Source organism: Corvus kubaryi, unplaced genomic scaffold (assembly GCF_017639235.1).
Source record: "Corvus kubaryi isolate FWS band 111438036 unplaced genomic scaffold, C.kubaryi_AGA036_p1.0 66, whole genome shotgun sequence".
NCBI lineage: Eukaryota > Metazoa > Chordata > Aves > Passeriformes > Corvidae > Corvus > Corvus kubaryi.
Window position 1 is genome coordinate 28,527,708 of NW_024582054.1, and position 17,651 is coordinate 28,545,358.

The window sequence follows — 17,651 nt, forward strand, 5'->3', positions numbered from 1 at the left end:
AACCACTCTGAGAACCAGACTAACTGTCAAAGCAGATGTTTGGAGCCACACTGATGGGCAAACAAAAGCCCTGAAGGCAGCCACTGAACCCAGGGCGCTGATGCCTCTTGCACATCTTGCTTTTTTCAGAGGTGGATTACAGCTCCCTTATCTTCCACAGCTGAGACAAGAAGAGAGGGACCTAAAGTACATCTTACAGCTCCTGGCTCAGGATGTCACTTTCTTTATGGGTAGATCCTTCTACACTGACAGCCCATCAATGAAGGGGTCCCGTGGAATGGATTTTCTGTGGTCAGCACATAAAGTAGGAGGTCCAATACCTTTATAATGTGGAGTGTAGAGGGGATTAATTACTTCCCCTGCTCAGGAGAGCTGACAGATGTGTTGTGTGCACGAAAGAGAGACAAGGGAGAGCTGCCATCTGCTGTTGGAAAAATCTTGGTTCGTCTTTTAGCCCAGGCACTGCTAAGAGCCGCAGGTGGTTCATTCATGCCAGCAGCTCCCATCACACTGGTTTAGCACACAGAGCAACATTCCACAGGGAAAACAGGAATCTGCACCCGCCCTGAACTGGGGAGGAGTAAAATTTGCCCTGAGGATCTGCTGTTCTCGTGTGTAAATCAAGAAAAAGACAACGGATTTACCGACCTTTCGAACCACCTATACCAGCAGCAAAGCAAAGAGGGAGGAAGGCATGGCAAACCCACTGTGCCTCCAGGAGGGACTTCAGTGGAAAAATCAACCACATCTTCAAATGTAAGCCACAGATAGTTAATTAGATCAGTATTTAGACCTGGTATCTGCAGTGGATTTTCAAAAAGCTCAGCATTCTGTATTACTATGGAAACGAAAGAATTGATGATGTCCTACACGTCTAAAATCTGGGTACTTAGGGTGAAAAAAAAATATTAATCATTGACTAAAAAGGCAGTTAATTTATTGAAATGTCATTTTGAGTCATTCAAAGTAATTTATTTGCTTCTGAAAACATGTTTACTTTTGTTTTAAAATGACATTTTACATCAGTTTAGCTAAATGTAACTGTAATATTTATACAAGAAAAGGTATCCAAGTATTTAATACAAGTTAAAGAAAATATTTCAGTCCTTTAAATAGCAAGGTAATCTTGTTTAAAACTTCAATTAAAAAACCCAAACAAACAAATTTGAAAATTCTGTACACAAAAGTATCTCTTGCTTACATTTTTTTTCCAAAAGAAAAAATGAATGAAGAAAAAAGGTATCCATATCATCCTGGTCATTTACAGGGGAACCACACAATTCAATAATCCAGGACCAGATCTTTCACAAGCAAACACAAATTCATAATACAGCAGCATGGTGCTGATTTGACCTGAAAGTACTTTTCAGTTATTATGTTGAATTTTTTCACAGCAAATTGATATTTTTCTGAAGGATAAAATGAAAAAGATAATAATTCTAGAGTATGTGTACTAAGCTCAAATGATTTTCCAGTAGGAATGCTGGGAGGAGCAGTAATAGTAGTTAAAGATGAGTGTTCAGTTACTTCAGTTGTTTGCATTGGTGAGTTTTTGAGTAATGATATTCTGCTCTAGCAAATTCATATATGTGTGCCTAAATATAAGCTTATAGTCCATGTCTGAAACTTTTGACCTATTTACCTTTCAAGTAATGATTGAGTTATTTTTAAAAAAAAGACAACTCAAAACCCCATGGTGATATTTCAAAAAGAAAATATTGATTTAATGCAGTAATAATGCACAAGGCCTGGTCTGACAAAATTGTAAAATTCTTTTTTCCCCCCAAACAGATAACAGGAATTTTATCCTGCTATACTTCAGAGGGCAAAATTCTTAATCCACCCGTGTTGATGCTTCTAACTTAAACCAGTGTCATTTAAAACAGGAGCTGGTGATCACACGCTCAGCTGAGTCCAGAGGAGCAATTTCAAGTGGGGGCAGGTGAAACCCACTGTGCAGGGTGGCTGTACTTTGCACTGATCCATTTTGAAGTGGAAACATTCCAAAATCATGGCAGTGCAGGTTTTTCTTGTGATTATGTGGGACTTCAGCAGCGTTTGCCTGAGAGCAGAGGCAGCAGTGGGTAAACCCAGCAGACGGTGCAGCCAATTGTTCCTCTGCAGGGACCCAGGACTAGCAACTGGTTTTCCCAAGGTGGGTTATAAGGTGTGCTGGAGAGACACAAACAACAGTGTTACGTGGCCCGCCCTTAAGAGTTTCTGATGTTACTCTGGGAAGAAGGTGCTAGAGTTTCCTGCTGTTCCCACACTCTGGATTCTAAGGCCGTGGCAGCTTCTGAAGCTCCCCAGCTCTCCCACAGCTCTTTGCTCTGCTGCAGAGACACCTTGAACTTGGCAGAGTTTGCAGAACCCACGTACCGCTGTCCCTCTGGATGCAAAGCGTGGTAGAGAGGAGCATCTCAACCTTTGTGCCATCTGTTTGTGGCCTTTTCCTTCGGGAAGACAAAGGTGAAAATGTAAAGCTGACCAAAACAATCTCAGTCACTGAAAAAAAATGTTGATCTCCCCTCAAAACTGAAGAGAGAGCTGGAACCCCTGAGGTCCCCATGGCACACACTGACTGCAGCGTGGGATGGGGACGCCAGCCCAGCCAGTGTCAGATGCTTTGGGGCTGAATCACAATCTCACCGAGCCGGTTGGATATCCTGAGAGCTGCAGGCTGCCACGGGATGGCCATGCAGGGCAGGAAACCGCTCCAAAGCAGAAAGAAAACAAATTAAAAAAACCTTCCAGACAGTTGCCAATAAAGTTTCTTTGGCTCTGCATCTGGGCATCGCTCCCAACTCCAGCCTCTTGCCCTTGGATAAAGCACTACAGCCTGGAATGAGAGTCAGATGCGTGGGAGGAGTGCATGTGTCTGTGTCTGGGCTGGAAAACATGTGTGCCTAGAAAAAGCTTTTTACTTTGGGCCTTGCTCCAGAAAACCTCTCCTTGCTTTTACAACTGTCCCCTGTTCCTTGGGACTACCCAGATGTTCAACCCAGCCTGAGGACAGGGAGCTGAGGAGTTTTCTCGGCATCATTCCCTCTGACCCCCAGGCCTGAGAGCAGACAGCCCGGGACAGACAGCCTCCAGCCCACACATCTGTTCCTCGAGAGGTGGGTGGATGGTCACCCAGGCTATGGGGTGACCTGTAAAATTTAGCACTGGACCCACAGCTTCTGGCTTTACCTGTTGGGAGGGGATCAAGACTCAGCCTCAGCAGAGAGGGGGGACAGCCAAAGACGTTGGGGAGCAAAAGAAGAGAGGGAAGAAGAGGATCGTTGCTGGTCCATTCCTACTGTTTTATTCTGAGATTATATTAGTGGGTGGACTGATTGTCACTTTTTTAAAAATCCATATCCTGGAACTTTGCATTTACGTGGGAGTTCTAGCTAGTCTCAAATGAAAGGCAAACTGGAACCACCACCATCAAACCGTGTGTCCTTAGCCTGCCAGGCCGCAGCAAGAAGCTGGGCGAGGAAAAAGAGTGAATACTTCTCTTTTTAACATCACAATTTGAACCCCAGCCTCCTCCCGGCCGGCAGGGCGGCTGTAACCCGAGGGATGCGGGTGCGGACAAGCGGCACGGCCGAGGCCCGGGGGCGAGGATGGAGAGGCGCTGGTCAAAGCAGAGCGAGGGGACACACCGCGGGGAATGAGGATGAGCTGAGGCTCCCTGCCCTCGATGGGGCGGAGGGATGGAGGGCTCGGCTGTCCCGGGCGGTGCCGGCCCCGCCGCCCGCCCCGGCCCGCCCCGCACACCTCGGACCGCCCCTGGCGACCTGCGGGCGGCGGCGGCGGCGGCCCGGGACCGGGACCGGGACCGGGACCGGCGGGAGGCTGCTCCGGTGAGGCTGCTCCGTCCCCGGACAGGTGCCATCGCGGGCGGAGCAGCCGCTGCCCCGGGAGAAGCGCCCGCGGCTCCGGCCGCGCGTCCCCCGCCCTGCCCCGCCCCGCCGGGGCAGCTCTCCGTGTCCCTGGGGCGGGCGAGGGACCTGCCGCACCCCTGCTCTGTGCCCGGCCCGCCTACGGAGGAAACCTGGGGGAAAACCACACAACATTCGTTCTGTTAAGCACCGCGGCGGGCCGGTGAGAAGCGCGTTTAGTGAGTGTTTTTTAATCCACCCCCCAAAAGAGCTCGGGAAAATGCTTGAGGAGATGGGGTTGATCTAACATGGTAAATGCAGCACTGCCTGTAGCATTTACAGATGCTAAACAGAACTCATTAGATCTGCCTCAATTACCTAAATAGTTGGAAATACTGTATTTTTACAGGATTCTAGTCGTTGGGATGGGGCAGCCTGTTCAGGCAGAAATAGCATTATTTGGGTGTGCATGAGGTGGATGAAGTAGTTACAGAAAATATTTTCAAAGTGTTGGATGTTGACTATAGTTACTTTGGTTTGTCTCCAGTGTACTCAGTCACTACTGAGTTAATAATCCAGCAACTTCTGTTATGTATTTGCTGAGTATTGTTCACTAATTTAATGGCTTTCTTGTGGTGTGGGCAGATAGTTAAGAGTAAATTTTAAATAATTTTGCCCACAGCAATTTTCAGTGGATAATGCTGGAACGTGTTTATTTTAACCCAAGCGTTCTTTCTCCTACCTTATCAGCTATCTTCATTCCTACATAGCCCTTATCACAGAGGTATTTATTTATAATCCTTTCTTCGCAGGCTTAACATGCCACACAGAAAGTGAGGCCGAATAACGTGCACATGCTGAGTATGGGAGGAGAGGCTGAAGGACATCCTGTTTTGTTTCAGCAGTGTTGTTATTCTTTGGGGTGAAATGAAGAATTTGATTTTGTTTTGGAAGCACTCATATTTCTGATGCAACTGAACTTCAGTAACCTTTTTGTGGTACAGATTTCAACAAATTATTTTTTTCTCTCTAACAAAGATGCAGAACTTGTCAGTGGTAGAAAGTCTTGCTCGCACAGACGTATCACACCATGGGTCTCCAAAAGACCTGGCAGCTGAGGCAGGTGGTGTGTTTCTTGATGAAAGTGGCTGTAACTGGAATGAAAGGACAAATAATGAAGAAATTGCTAATCTTGAAGTAATGCAGCAAAGCCTCCCTGTAACGGACGGCAAAGGTAGAAGTTTTGAGGGGTTTTCTGAGAGCAGCTTTAGTACCTCAGAACCCAGTGGTTCCTGGGGTGATTTTGAAGGCTTCAAGGAGCCCTCAGACAAATCAGAGAGATTCAGTCATAACCTTGAAGTTTTGGTGAAGTCAGCAAAAACTTCTGGAGCCGATCTGGACCTAAGCAACGGAGGCTGCAGCACTTCTGCTGCCCACTCGTGTGCTGAGCCATCTCTGTGCCACGGGATACAGGAGGCTTCAGGCTCTCTGAACGAGGTATGTGTTCACAGCAAACCAAGGACCAGAAATGTTTGTGTTACTGCTTCCTACACCTCTGGATTTGTATCTGTCTCCTCTGCAGAGGGTAATGCTGTACGTGGAGAGAAACTGTCCAGCCCCTTTGCAGCTACCTCAAGTGGAACAAAAGCAACTTCTTTACAGCGTTGGACAAATACTTAAGTTGTCCTGCTGGAGAGCTTTAAAGAATGTAATGCGCTACTTTGCTTCTAGGCACTAGGAATAAGTAAGCATGTAGGCACCATAAACCTTGCCCTGAAGCACATGCAGTTTAAAAGCTGGATGAGAAAGAGCATAGGAAACAACAAATCAGGAAGGTGGGTGACAAGAGCAGGGTGGACAGAAATTCTGTGAGTTGCCTGAAAACTTATTGAAGTAAACCCACATACCATTGAGTTAGAATTTGACAAAAACAATGACTTCTGTTATTTAGTATGCTTCCTGAATAACATCAGCATTTTTTTCTGGAATTTTAGACTGATGGTGACACGCAAGAAATTAATAGAAATAATTTAATATAATTCATTTTTGGCAGAGGATATTACATTCTCTCTTACAATGTTAGAGCTAAAATTCTGAGTTAATAATGCAATGAATCCTTATTAGCACAAAAAAAAGAAGGGTCAGGTAAAGGGTTATAGCTTGTTGGGATGAACTTGTTTCCACGTGGACCAAACATGTATCAGCAAAGAGAAGGAAAGTAACAAAAGGGAAGAAAGAACATAGAAATACAGAACAAAATCCCCTTGTTCTTACTACTTTTATCCTAAACTACAGCATTTGAAAAAAGAGAACAATCAGCTAAGACTTCCATGGGGTTAATCTGTAGCAGTAATAACTTACTGCTTGTAATCTGTTGGGTAAATTTTAATATGTGTAGGGAACTGAGGGTTTTCTGGAGACAGGATTTCTTGCCCTTGCCTAGGAATTTTACTTGTTGCAGAGGTATTACTAGGGAAAGCAGAAAGAAGTGGGTGGGATAAGCTGTCCACACTGACTGAGTGTAGATACACAAAATACCTGGTTATTGGTGTGCACAGAGAATTCTAATTTTTTGTAATGCTGGAAACAGGGGACAAGAAGTCTTCTGTTGGATAAAGAGAATGTTGTAATGACTGAAGCTGAAATGGAGTATAGCAGGTTGCTTGTTTCTTTCCAAAAGCAATAGCTCTTAATCTTACTGAAGCCTTTATTTTGCATTTGTTAAGGGTAGAAGGAAATGTCCAGTACGAGTTGAATAAGTTAACCATGCTTAGAGTTTCAAGTTGTCTTTTCTCAAGGTAGAGAGACACAGAGCTGCTGCAGATTTCTTGGAGTGTAGAATATATGTGTAGCTTGTCTTTTATCCCTGTGCTTTTTGTGTTAGTTTGAGATCATAAACTCTTTGGACTAGGGCTCTGTCTTCTGTATGGTGAATAGAAGAAAGGCCAGGTGGGTTGGAAGGGACCTCTGGAAATCATCTCAGGTCAGAGGTCTGACCTTCAATGCTTATTGCTTTATTTAATTGAATTATGTCAATTGGGATCAGAATCATGTGTTTTCAGACAGAAACAATCATTAATTTCCTTGCAGTAGCTGAGTTTTTTGCCTACATGATTGAACGCTCTGAGGATGTTTCATGTGCTCTTTAAACACTGGACTGTGAGAGAGGGACTGGTGCATGTGTTTAAGCCATGGGGTATTTTGATATAATAGGATATAGAGGATTTATTCAGAAAGTACTGATGTGAACTTTGTACACTGATTTTTTATAGTTAGCACAAAACCACAAGATAAATGGAAATATACCCAAGCTTTGTTTCAGAAACACTTGCTGAAGTAGACATTAATAAAGACAATAAAAAATCTCTTACTTTTTATCTGTTTTGGCTAAACTGTAATTCAGTGACTGGTATGTGTGTTGGAGCAGCACCAAGGCTCTGTGGAGGTGCTGCAGTTGTGCAGAGCTGTGCTTCCCTCGATGCACTCCCTGGGGTTGTAATTTCCCCATCCCGAAGCCAAGAGCAGCTGCCTGGCTTTTCCTTGATTCCCATCCCATTTCAGTTTTGGTGCCTACCTGGAAGTTGGTTTTTTTCCTTGACCATGTATGCTTTAGCAAGTGTTACTTCACATAATTCTGCTTTTCAGGCATCTGTCAGGATCCTCCATGTTGTATCTCCGGTTGAAATTATTTACAAATTAATTGAAATTACCGTGACACTTTGGGGAAGATTCAAAGGAATTTACCCAGGAGTCTTTGAATGTCCCAGCAGTGAATCATCAGGACAGGCATTTTAGCAAGGGTTTACTTCAGGAGGGAGCAGTGTGGGGCACAAATTCTGTTCTTTGGAGCATGGTCAGAAGAGCAGAAGCCTTCTACCAGCTCTAGTGATTTTGTCCACTTATCGTTAGATTAAATCCGTACTCTCTCAGTGTTCACCCCACTTCTGAGTTCAGTGTAATGAGACTCTGGAGCTATTTCAGCTGTTTGAATTACAATTAAATGAAACCATAAAAATATGGATTATCCATGCTTAGGGTTTTCAGACCAAATTGTTGATTGCTGAGCAAAAACCCCAAACTGACTGGTTCCATTCTTCAGTTTTCACACAACGTTGCTGCTCCTGGATTGCAGTCCCTGGGCAGGGTGGTGAGTTGATTAATTGCTTTTATTTGGAAAATTGCAGTAATTCCTTCTTTGAAAGAATAAAAGGACACAGCTTCTGAACCAGATGGCATACTAACATCCCTCTAGGGTAGGATGCAAATTATGCATGTTTTTCCTTGTATATGTATTTCTTAATCGTCAGATAACCCTAGTACTTCCAGTAGCCCTGTTTTGATCACTCCTGTGGCTGTGGTCAGTCCTCCAAACCTCCTCCTTGTCACCGCTGGAGGAGGAACAAGGATTTAAATTAGGCTCTGATTTTTAGCATAGGCTGGAAAAAGTTTGTTGCAGATGTGAGGATACAGAAGCATCCTCACCCCAGCTTTTTTGCAGACTTGCACAGTGCAAGTATTTATTGGTAACTGTAGCATTTAGCAGGTGTGTTACATTTGGTTGAATTAGGAGTGTTTGAATTCTGAGTTAGCAAAACAAGCTTTTGAATTGATGTGTGCACCAGATTTGACCTGGACTGAATCAGCTGAGCAGAAGGAGGAGTCATAAGCGTTAAATATGCAAACCAGTCTATGACCAAGAAGCTGGGAAGTTAAAGACTAAGGTTCATCAGAAACTCTGGGACTCTTGCTTCCTCTAATTCTAGGTAAACACTCAAAGCACTGAAATATGAGCTCAGTCCCTCTGCTGTTAATAGTAATTCAAAAAACAGTAAGACAATCTCTAGAAATATTATAGTCTTTGGACTTCATGAACTATGGGCATGGCCTGTATGGTGTATGTAATAAAACTCTCCTTTTTTCTAGGCAGACCACAGCTGTGAGGAGATATTTAGGTTGGCCTTTCCAGAAGTCTTTGTACCACAGTCCAGAGAGAGCATAAGAAGCTTAGAGCAAGTTCTTGATGAAAATAATGGAGATGTTGGGATCCCTGAACTTTCGAAGAATCAACTTCGGTAATGAGCTTAGATTAACAGTTTAAAAACAAAACAAAACAAAACCCAAAAACCAAACCAAAAAAACCCAAACTGAAACAAAACCAAAAAAAAGGGGAAAAAAGGAAAAAGTTCCTTTGCAATTACACTATTTATTTCATAATTTAAAAATCAGTGGTGCACTTAAAAATCTTTTTAGTGCTATGCTTTTCTGTGTATAGATCTTACCAGTTTTGTAGCACATTGTTAAAGGAAATGGAAGGTGTTTTAGCCATTGGAAAACAATGAAGGGTATATATCAAAATTACTAATTCCTGCTTAGGGTTTTTCCTGCTGTTGGTGTGCCTTCTTATGACTAAGCCTCTGGAATGCCAGAACCCAACAGGCAGCCTGTTCTTCCTGTTTGCTTGTCCTTTCTTTACAGCACATCCCACTTATTTCTTCATCATCGGAGGCTGCTGCTTCTACTAACAACTTACTTGCTGGTTTTTTCCTCCCACCGAAGTTTTCCCAGCTGGTAACTTCTCCTCACGTTTAACCTGATGTGCTTCAGAATCTGTGGTACATCTGGCTTCTTTCTTGGGCTACATTAATAGCAATTAGTATCATTAACTAAGCTTTCTCTTGTGACAGCTGGAACACGTCTAGTTTTGTTACATGTTTTTTAAGGATCAGCAGCTTCTGAGCAGTATTGTAGTTACCAAACAGTGTTGCAGTTATTTTTTTATAACTCTGAGGCTTTGTGTCTAGAAAGCTGTGTCAGACCATACTTGAGAAATGTCCTAAGACTCAGAAGAAATGTAGGTAAAACTTCTAGTGGGGGCACCCATTTGGCCAAGTTCGCTGCATATGTGTTATATTTTAATCAGCATCAAACTTGTGAAGAAATATAATTGTAAAGGGGACTGCACTATTATAGCAGAGCATGAAGTAAAGACAAAAATTCCCTCATCTACTGTGGTGAATAATTAATGTCAATGACAAGTGTAAACTAAGTAAAGCCCAAGTGAATTTTTATATGTGATGAATGCAGTGTAAGAATCCAAAGTACCACAGTTGAGGGAACTCCCTGCTTCTCACTGTTTCAGCAGTGAGTGCCTTTGGCTTGTTTTGTAGGACAGGTGCTGCAGAGGTGAAGTGTCACCTCTGGGGTGGAGAAAGACTTGAGAGGCAGAAAAGGCAAAGTGCAGAATGCACAGGGCTGAACTCTGCCCACATTTCACAGAAGCACCTGAATAATGTGAGCTGTGTGCATGTAGCAGTCTCTGAAACGTGCTTCCAATGCCCTTCTTATCTGAGGAGCACAAACAGTTATGTTGACTTACTGCTTCCACTAATTGTCATGCCAGCTAATTAGTACATTGGGTTGATAGTTTGGACAAGTGTAGAAAGAGATTTAAAACAAGTTGCTTGTTAGATCAGGGTTAGTACAGAGCTGTATGTAATAATGTAACTGTTGCATACGTTCACTGGAAACCTCATAGAGCTCAAAACCTCAAATTGTGTTTTGTTTCCTAGCATGGATTCTGGAAATGTATGGAGAATGCTCAGAGACTTTGATAATACCCTCAGCTTAAGACATCCCTGGAGTAAGTCCCATTGCCAAGAAAACCTCCTGAGTGTTCTCGGGATAGATGCAAATCAAAAGGTAATTGAACAATGGTTTTCCATTCTGCCAGCATAAACACTGTGCTGGGAACCTGATCTGTCAGCTGTACATGCAGATGAATGAGGGACCTGATCTGGGTGAGACATGAGGTTTTTTTAACAGGGAGCTTTTTAAGATGATAGCTTAGTGTTTTCTCATCTTTATGTGTAACTAACTATGAACTCGTGCAGGACCCAGCTTCGATTGTCTTTACATTGAAGTCTGCCAACACAGCTCCCTATTAGGTGGTGCACTCAGCTTTGGTGTAGATGGACAAGTAGCTTTCAGGTGTTAGAGGTGGAGAATCAGCTCCCAGGTGTGTTTGCAGTAGGATTGTTTACTTTTTTTGCTTGGAGTGCAAGAAAATTGTTAGCCTCTAATATCCTTCTGTTAAGTGAAAATCAGATCTGAATGAGATAGGCTGTTAGAGTAATTATTGGATGTTTTTACTGTATAGGAACTGAAAGCGTGTTCAGCTTCCCCTTTCCTCACATTATTCCTCTGTCTGCTTTTGCAAGGCTTGAGGAAGAGTATGTTTTAAATTGGATTGAGGCCAAACCAACAGTACTGAAAGATCTCAAAAAGAAATGTCTCTGTTTAACAAATACTGAAAGATCTCAAAAAGAAATGTCTCTGTTTAACAATCTCTTGTTTTGAGGAGATACAGGGGTCAGGGACAGTTTAGTATTCAGTTATTTAGTTGGGATTAATTAGTCACATGTAGTTTTCACAAGTAATTGTTTCAATTGATTATTTGAATGCTGAAGCACGGGGTTGGCAAGGTACTGATTTTATGGGCGTATTTGACCTTTCTTGCAAGTTATATGCAAACAGAAGGACAGTGCTGCAGGTAGAAACCTATTCTGCACTTGAAAGTCACTTTTATAGAACTGTCATTTAACAGAGAGGGAATGGGAGACATTTCTCCAACACAGCTAAACTCCCATTCTGTTCCTTTCTTGCCCCCAGCATCAAATCAATGCCCAGGCAGCTTTAACTTACATCATTACTTCTTGTCTGTTAAAGGAAAATTGTATTGCTTGTAATAATACAGATTAAGATGGATTTCTTAGCAATGCGTTGGTGTTAATTAAGGCTAATTCTAATTGGAAATGGCTTTTTTATTAATTGAAGTCACAAATTCATGTGTGTAGTTAGAACTGGTTCTGGCATAAAATTGTTTTAATGCAAAGGGAGCACATGATAAAATACAGCTGCAGAAAGTAAAATTTAGTGGTTGCTATTTGAGTGAAATTTCTCTTTAGGTAGTATGCACTGAAATCAGATAGAAATGCATAAATAAATTCATAAATAAAATGTAAATTATGGTTTTTTAGGACATTTCAGAGAGCCAGGCTGATATTTTTGAGGAATCAAATGTCAAAGATAATGAGGACTTTAGATTTGATGGATTCAGTGTTAATGACTGCAAAGCATTGATCCAGACCAAGGTAAGAATTGCTCTGGGAGTGAGCACTTCAGAGAACCACAGAGTGTATTTAGCATGTTCCTCTCTGCTGTTCCAGCACATGTTCTCATGTAATGGTTTGGTCCTGGTATAATTTTTGGATGTGGAGTAGGTTTTTGCTCTTTGAAACCTCTTTGACAGCTTCAGAAAAGGAAGCACTTGTTTGTTTCTTGTTACAGCAATGCAAGTCGGAAGGAAAATTGTGTCATCCTCCATTGCTGTAAAACACCTCAGTCACCTCAGTCTGTTTTTTAACAAGGTATTTTGGAGGAATATTCTTAACACATGGTCTCTTCCTCAATGGAGAATAAAATTGAGCAGCTGTTGTCACTGTGGAGACAGTTTGAGACACACTTTCATTGCTCTGTTTTATTCTGTTTACTGCCTTGGACAGTGAAGGTGTACAACTTTTCTAGGAGCTTCTTACACAAGAGATGATAGGCTGGAGAATTCAGAAATAAAACTTTAAAAGAGTGCCCAGCTTATTCCTTCTTAACTCAGTTCTCCTTCCTTCAAGTGAGCACATGAGGGGGGGATCACAGTGGCTGAATCACGTTGGAAATGTGTAAAATACAGGAACAGGGTTTAGACAAAGGAGAAGTGGTTTGAAACATGAAGAAGGAATAAAAGTGAAAAGAATTGTGATACAAAGTTAAGGTAAATGGACACTATTTTTCTGGAATAGCCTCATAAGGGAAAGAACAAACCCTGCAGCTTGGTGTCTGAAAGACAAATTCATTACAAAATATATGTTGCTATTTCTAATTTAAAGTAAGTCAGATCATATAATGGGATGTTTTCCATTTATCTTCATAGTTATGTCTTTTCCCTCTAAAAATTTTAAATAAATTTAAAAGATTATTTTAATGACAATTTTTACCAATTAGGTTGGCATATGCAAAGTGATTAGCTTCCTGTAGTATGGAAAAAATTAACTGAGTTTTTCTTTTTCACTCAGCTTTCTGTGTCACCAGACTCCAGACATGGTCATCTTTTCACCTGCAACCTCTTTTTGAAGACCACATCATCAAATGAAAACACAGAGTGTATAACAATGCCAAGGAAGAAGCAGATTTTTGCTACACACAACCTAAAAATGAAATTTTTCAGTAATGATGTTTGTTGAACTAAATGCACTTTATAGTGTTTTTTTGTTTTTGTTGTTGTTTGGGTTTTTTTTTAACTGAATGCAGTTTACCTTCATTTTGCTACTGACTTGGTACTATAGACTACAGATGTTCTTTAGGAAAGTGACATATTGCTGTATATGAGGGAGCTAAGGCCACGTTATTAGAAGATATTTCTCCTGTTAAGTTGTGAAGTGAAATTTTGTAATTTTGTCCTGCCGAGTTTTGCCGCAGAGTTGTGTCCCTTACAGTAAATGCTGCAGCTGCAAACACACTTCAAGGTAACTCTGGTGGATTCTCCTGAACTACTGACCTTTCAGGCCTTAATGCCTCTTCAATCAAAACCCTCCTTTCCCTGACAAAATCTGTTTAGCATGTTTAACATGTGCCTTGTCACCATCTCTCCTACTTGCTCCAGTTTGGATCAGCTGAGATCTGTTGCTTTGCCACTGCTGGATGTAATGAAAGGAGCCTTCTTCATTTGGGGACTTTCAATGGGGTTTAGCAGAATAAAAGTGTTTTAACTTGTCTGTGAAGCCTGCTGCGGTGATAGGGGTGGAGGCAGCAAAATGCTTCGTTCTGGCGTTGTTTTCTGACTGAAATAAATCACCTCGTTGAAGCTGATTGTCACAGGACATGTTGGGTTCATTCAGCCACACTTACACCATGCATACCCTGCTTGTAAAAGCTCAGCAGCGTCGTAGTTTGGGACTTGTGCTGCACAAAGGTGTAAATTCCTGCCCTTTTAAAATTTTATAGTAACTATCGACTGTTGCCCATCTTCCTGCATGTTTGAGTGCCACAGGGGATGTACTTCACTGTCATTCAGGGAATCTGTGTTGGTTCTCTGCCAACTGCAACAGCTTTATTTATCCATCAGCAGTAACTTCTACGCGAGTTACTGATCTGTTTGCTGCTCTGGCCATTCTGAGTATGAAAATTTTATATGGCTTTTTATTTTAAAGAGTTGCTAAGCACTGCAACTGATATTTTATGTGTTGAAAGCAGGGAGCAAAGTTGGGTGTTCCAAAACTAAGTCAGTTAATTATTTAATACGTGCCTATTCTATTCTTGGAATTAAGAATACTATAAAGCACTGACAGACTCCAACCCTTAATCTAGTAAACTGTTCAGCAGTGACATTACAATTGCTCTAATAACTTCAGTAATGCTTATGATACCTCAGTGCTATTAGCATGGGATGAAATGTGCCCTGCTTAATCAGCAGATGGAACAGGCAAAAATGCTGTTTTGAAGTGGCTCTGTAGCTTCCCTGGTCCTGGAGGGAGTTCTGCAATGACAAACTGGAAACCCCATGTGGATACAAGAGCAGGGTTAACTTTTTCAGTTAACCCTAGATTTGAATTAATTTTCAGTTTCCCTTGTATTCTTTCAGAGCTCTTAAACATGTATTAAATAGGTTGTAGTCATAAGCTCACAAAATGTTAAATTGCCAGTAAATGGTGAATGAATAGTTGAGGTTGGTAATAAACCTTAATAAAATCAATTATAAGATTAAAATCCCATTTTTATGCTTTCATACAAGCAGGGGCCTGCAGAGGGGCTAGGCTAGAGAGGGCAACTTGTAGTGTATGTAACACTCATGGATGCATCAGAACCCTCTTTTCCTCTGGGTTTTCAATTTTGCCTTTGCTTTTTGCGAACATCGGATGAATGTATCAAAAAATGTTTTGCACTGTAACTCTGGCAGAAGGATGAATATGTCATCTTTCCCTCGTATTAGCAGATTTTACAGCCCTGTCCAAGGTACAGAATGGAAAGAAAAAAGGGTTCAGCCCTTATGATTCAGCAGGGAAATAAACCCCTGGGGTTCCAAAGGTGATGGGCTCCACCTTTCAGGTCTTTCTCTTTTGGACAGATGCTTTGGGCCACCTGAGCCCTCACTACCTGTAAGCACTGGCTGCATAAGGCAACTGAGGGACCTTGTAACTCCCAGTTCCAGTCTGAGATGAACAAATTCACCTTCCCAGAGGAAAAGTCTAGCAAAATGGGAATGACAAAGCAATTCAGCTTCAAGGCTGGGGAGTTCTGGCAACCCTCCAGCCCCCATCAGAATTTGTACACAGCCAGCACATTTGGGGGGGTACCCACAAAGACAAAACCGGACTCTCTCGACTGACAAGAGATCAGGGAGACAAACCAAAGTGTAGCCAACCATCTTCAGGCGCATTTCGTAGTAAAAACGTAGCCTCGCCTTCCGTGGCTTTCCCGGGAAATGAGGGGCGCCGGAAGCGCCTCTGACGTGTCCTGCACAGGCAGTGAGCGCTCGTTTCCTTGAGTCATTTCCTCGTTCCTGCTGTCCCTGGCAGGCGGCCCGGGGTGTCAGCACACGCTGTGTCCCCAAAGGCACGGCTGCACCAGGGCCCCCGCTGCCCGTGCTCCGGGACTGCTGCACTGAGGAAGTAACACTTTGTACCTCCGCACGTTTTAAGCTACCATTTTCACCGTTTCTCATCTTAGTTACGAACTCTCAGCTGTGAAATGCTGAGTTTTGATGAACTAAACGTGCCACTGTACTCTGTGTTTGAGGAAAGCAAATACCACAGACTTCTGACATTTGCTTAGGATTTTGAAAAGGTGAATACGAGAGCAAGGCAGGAGTTTTGGACAGCAGAGCTAGACAGGAATGCCTCTTCCTTCTGCTGGGATTAGAGGGAAAATATACCCATAGAACAAAGTTTTACGAAGTTCCAATTAGCAGTGTAATTACTGAAATAGCTTCCTTTGTGGAAGGAATGCTGTAAACAGCTTTGCAAAAAAACCCTTCAAACCAACTTCATTGTGAAAGACTGAAATTTTTTCAGTGCATATTCTAAAATGTGGAATTTAATTAATTATAATAATTTTTAAAAGAGTCAAGAAAAGGAGGGGGGACAGTCAGACTCCAGGATGATTTCTAACTATACTATAAGCCCACCATTGGTTGTATATGCAGAAGATGGAGTCAAAAACAAATGAAAGAAATCTTGTAAAAGCATAAGATTTTTTCAAAACTTTTTCAAGTTTTTTTCATTACAGGATTTAAAAGCACTCTGGCATTTTTTAATTATGAAGATCAGCTCTAACAGTTTAAAAAATGGGACTTCCTAGAGTACTCCTACTCCAGTTAAGCCAGCAGAGGGAATTTGGCTAAAACTGAGCTACCTTCAAATTAATCGTTAACCCCCAAATTTCCCTGCGGAGCCAAGTTTAACTTTCCAGATCCACTCTGGAAGATCCAAAGAGAAAAAGTTTCTGCTCCTTCTACTGAAATATGTCTGAGATCAATCTCCTAAATTGCCTCCCACAGCACAGCCTGAATGCCAGAGCACAGCCAGCCTGGCTTAGTGCTCTGCTGGGTGGTATAAACAGGCCCTGATGAGAGAAAAATGTATGGAATGAATTTGCAACATTTTTTGCTTTTTTCATTCAAGGCGAGATGCCTCTGAAAGCTGGGCAAATCCTGAAATGCCAAAAATCCTCCCGCTTCCCCGAATATCTGCTTTATTAACACACATTTCTACAGACACACTTCTACGTCTTCAGACCTTAAAGCCTCACTTCTATAATCAAATCAAAATCAAAATACTGATTTTGAATAGCTCAAAATTAGTTTGCCACTAATTTATAACGCATCTTCCTCACAGACCTAATGGATAGGTTATTTAATTTTGTGTATTTTACTGTTGCTTGTGCTGGAAAATTAGTCTTTTAAAGTGTCACTTCCAGCACACAGATTACAGAGCTGGACAGAGCACTCTGTGTAGCACCCAGACCTCCCCAGCGAGCTGTTTGAAGCAGCACTGCACTGAGCTGTGCTGCTCTGAATGCTTTTTAGTTCAGATCTTTCAGCACGGCTAAGATCTATGCAAGTGTATGAAAACCTACACCATCTTTAAACAGTCTCAGCTTGCTCTGAAAGCATCAAAAATATTTTCTTAAAACACTGAACTGCAGCACACCCTCGTAAGGCAGCGTTTTCTGCTGCCACGGGCACAGGCTCAGCTCTGTGCTGCAGCATCCGTAGCGGCTTCCTCAGGAGTGAGTCAGTCAGAGTGCTGATGGCACGGTGGTCACACCACCGGATTTCTGTGCAGTTCCTTCTAAACCTGTTGCTTTTCACACTGTGGTCAGCAGGCTGCAGGACAAAGGGAGGAGGAAGTCTGTAAGCAGCAGCCACTGCAGTCTCATCAGTGAAAGCTGCTGGAGAGTGCTCCGTTATGCCTCAATGCGTATGATATGAATGCTTTTCCCCCCCTTAAAATGGAGGGAATTTGACGTAACTCTTAGAATGGCACATAAAGAGGCTCCTCTTTATGGAAATGATTAAAAATGAGGGGAAATGGTGATTCTGCCTCAATTTAAAATAAACCTTGAAGCTCATTTTACAAGAGTCAGGATCTCGTTTTAAAAGTCCACAACAGGAAGAGGATGGAAACCTCTAAACCTGAAGCTGCTGGATTGATTTGTACGAGCAGCCTTTCACTA

General features: G+C 42.2%; 1 protein-coding gene across 6 annotated transcripts; it reads left to right on the forward strand.

Moving 5' to 3' along the window:
• Positions 1–612: 612 nt before the first annotated feature.
• CLBA1 (clathrin binding box of aftiphilin containing 1) lies at positions 613–13,787 on the forward strand. 6 transcript variants are annotated; one of them, XM_042047836.1, is made up of 6 exons: positions 613–756; positions 4,682–5,366; positions 8,793–8,941; positions 10,439–10,568; positions 11,906–12,019; positions 12,995–13,787. In XM_042047836.1, exons 2-6 carry the CDS (start codon positions 4,908–4,910, stop codon positions 13,160–13,162), a joined length of 1,020 nt encoding a protein of 339 aa, XP_041903770.1. In that variant the 5' UTR covers positions 613–756; positions 4,682–4,907; the 3' UTR covers positions 13,163–13,787. The 6 variants fall into 6 exon arrangements, with proteins under 6 accessions (XP_041903770.1, XP_041903768.1, XP_041903767.1 ...); XM_042047834.1 differs by lacking the exon at positions 613–756 and adding an exon at positions 2,894–3,119; XM_042047833.1 differs by lacking the exon at positions 613–756 and adding an exon at positions 3,813–4,108.
• Positions 13,788–17,651: the final 3,864 nt, after the last annotated feature.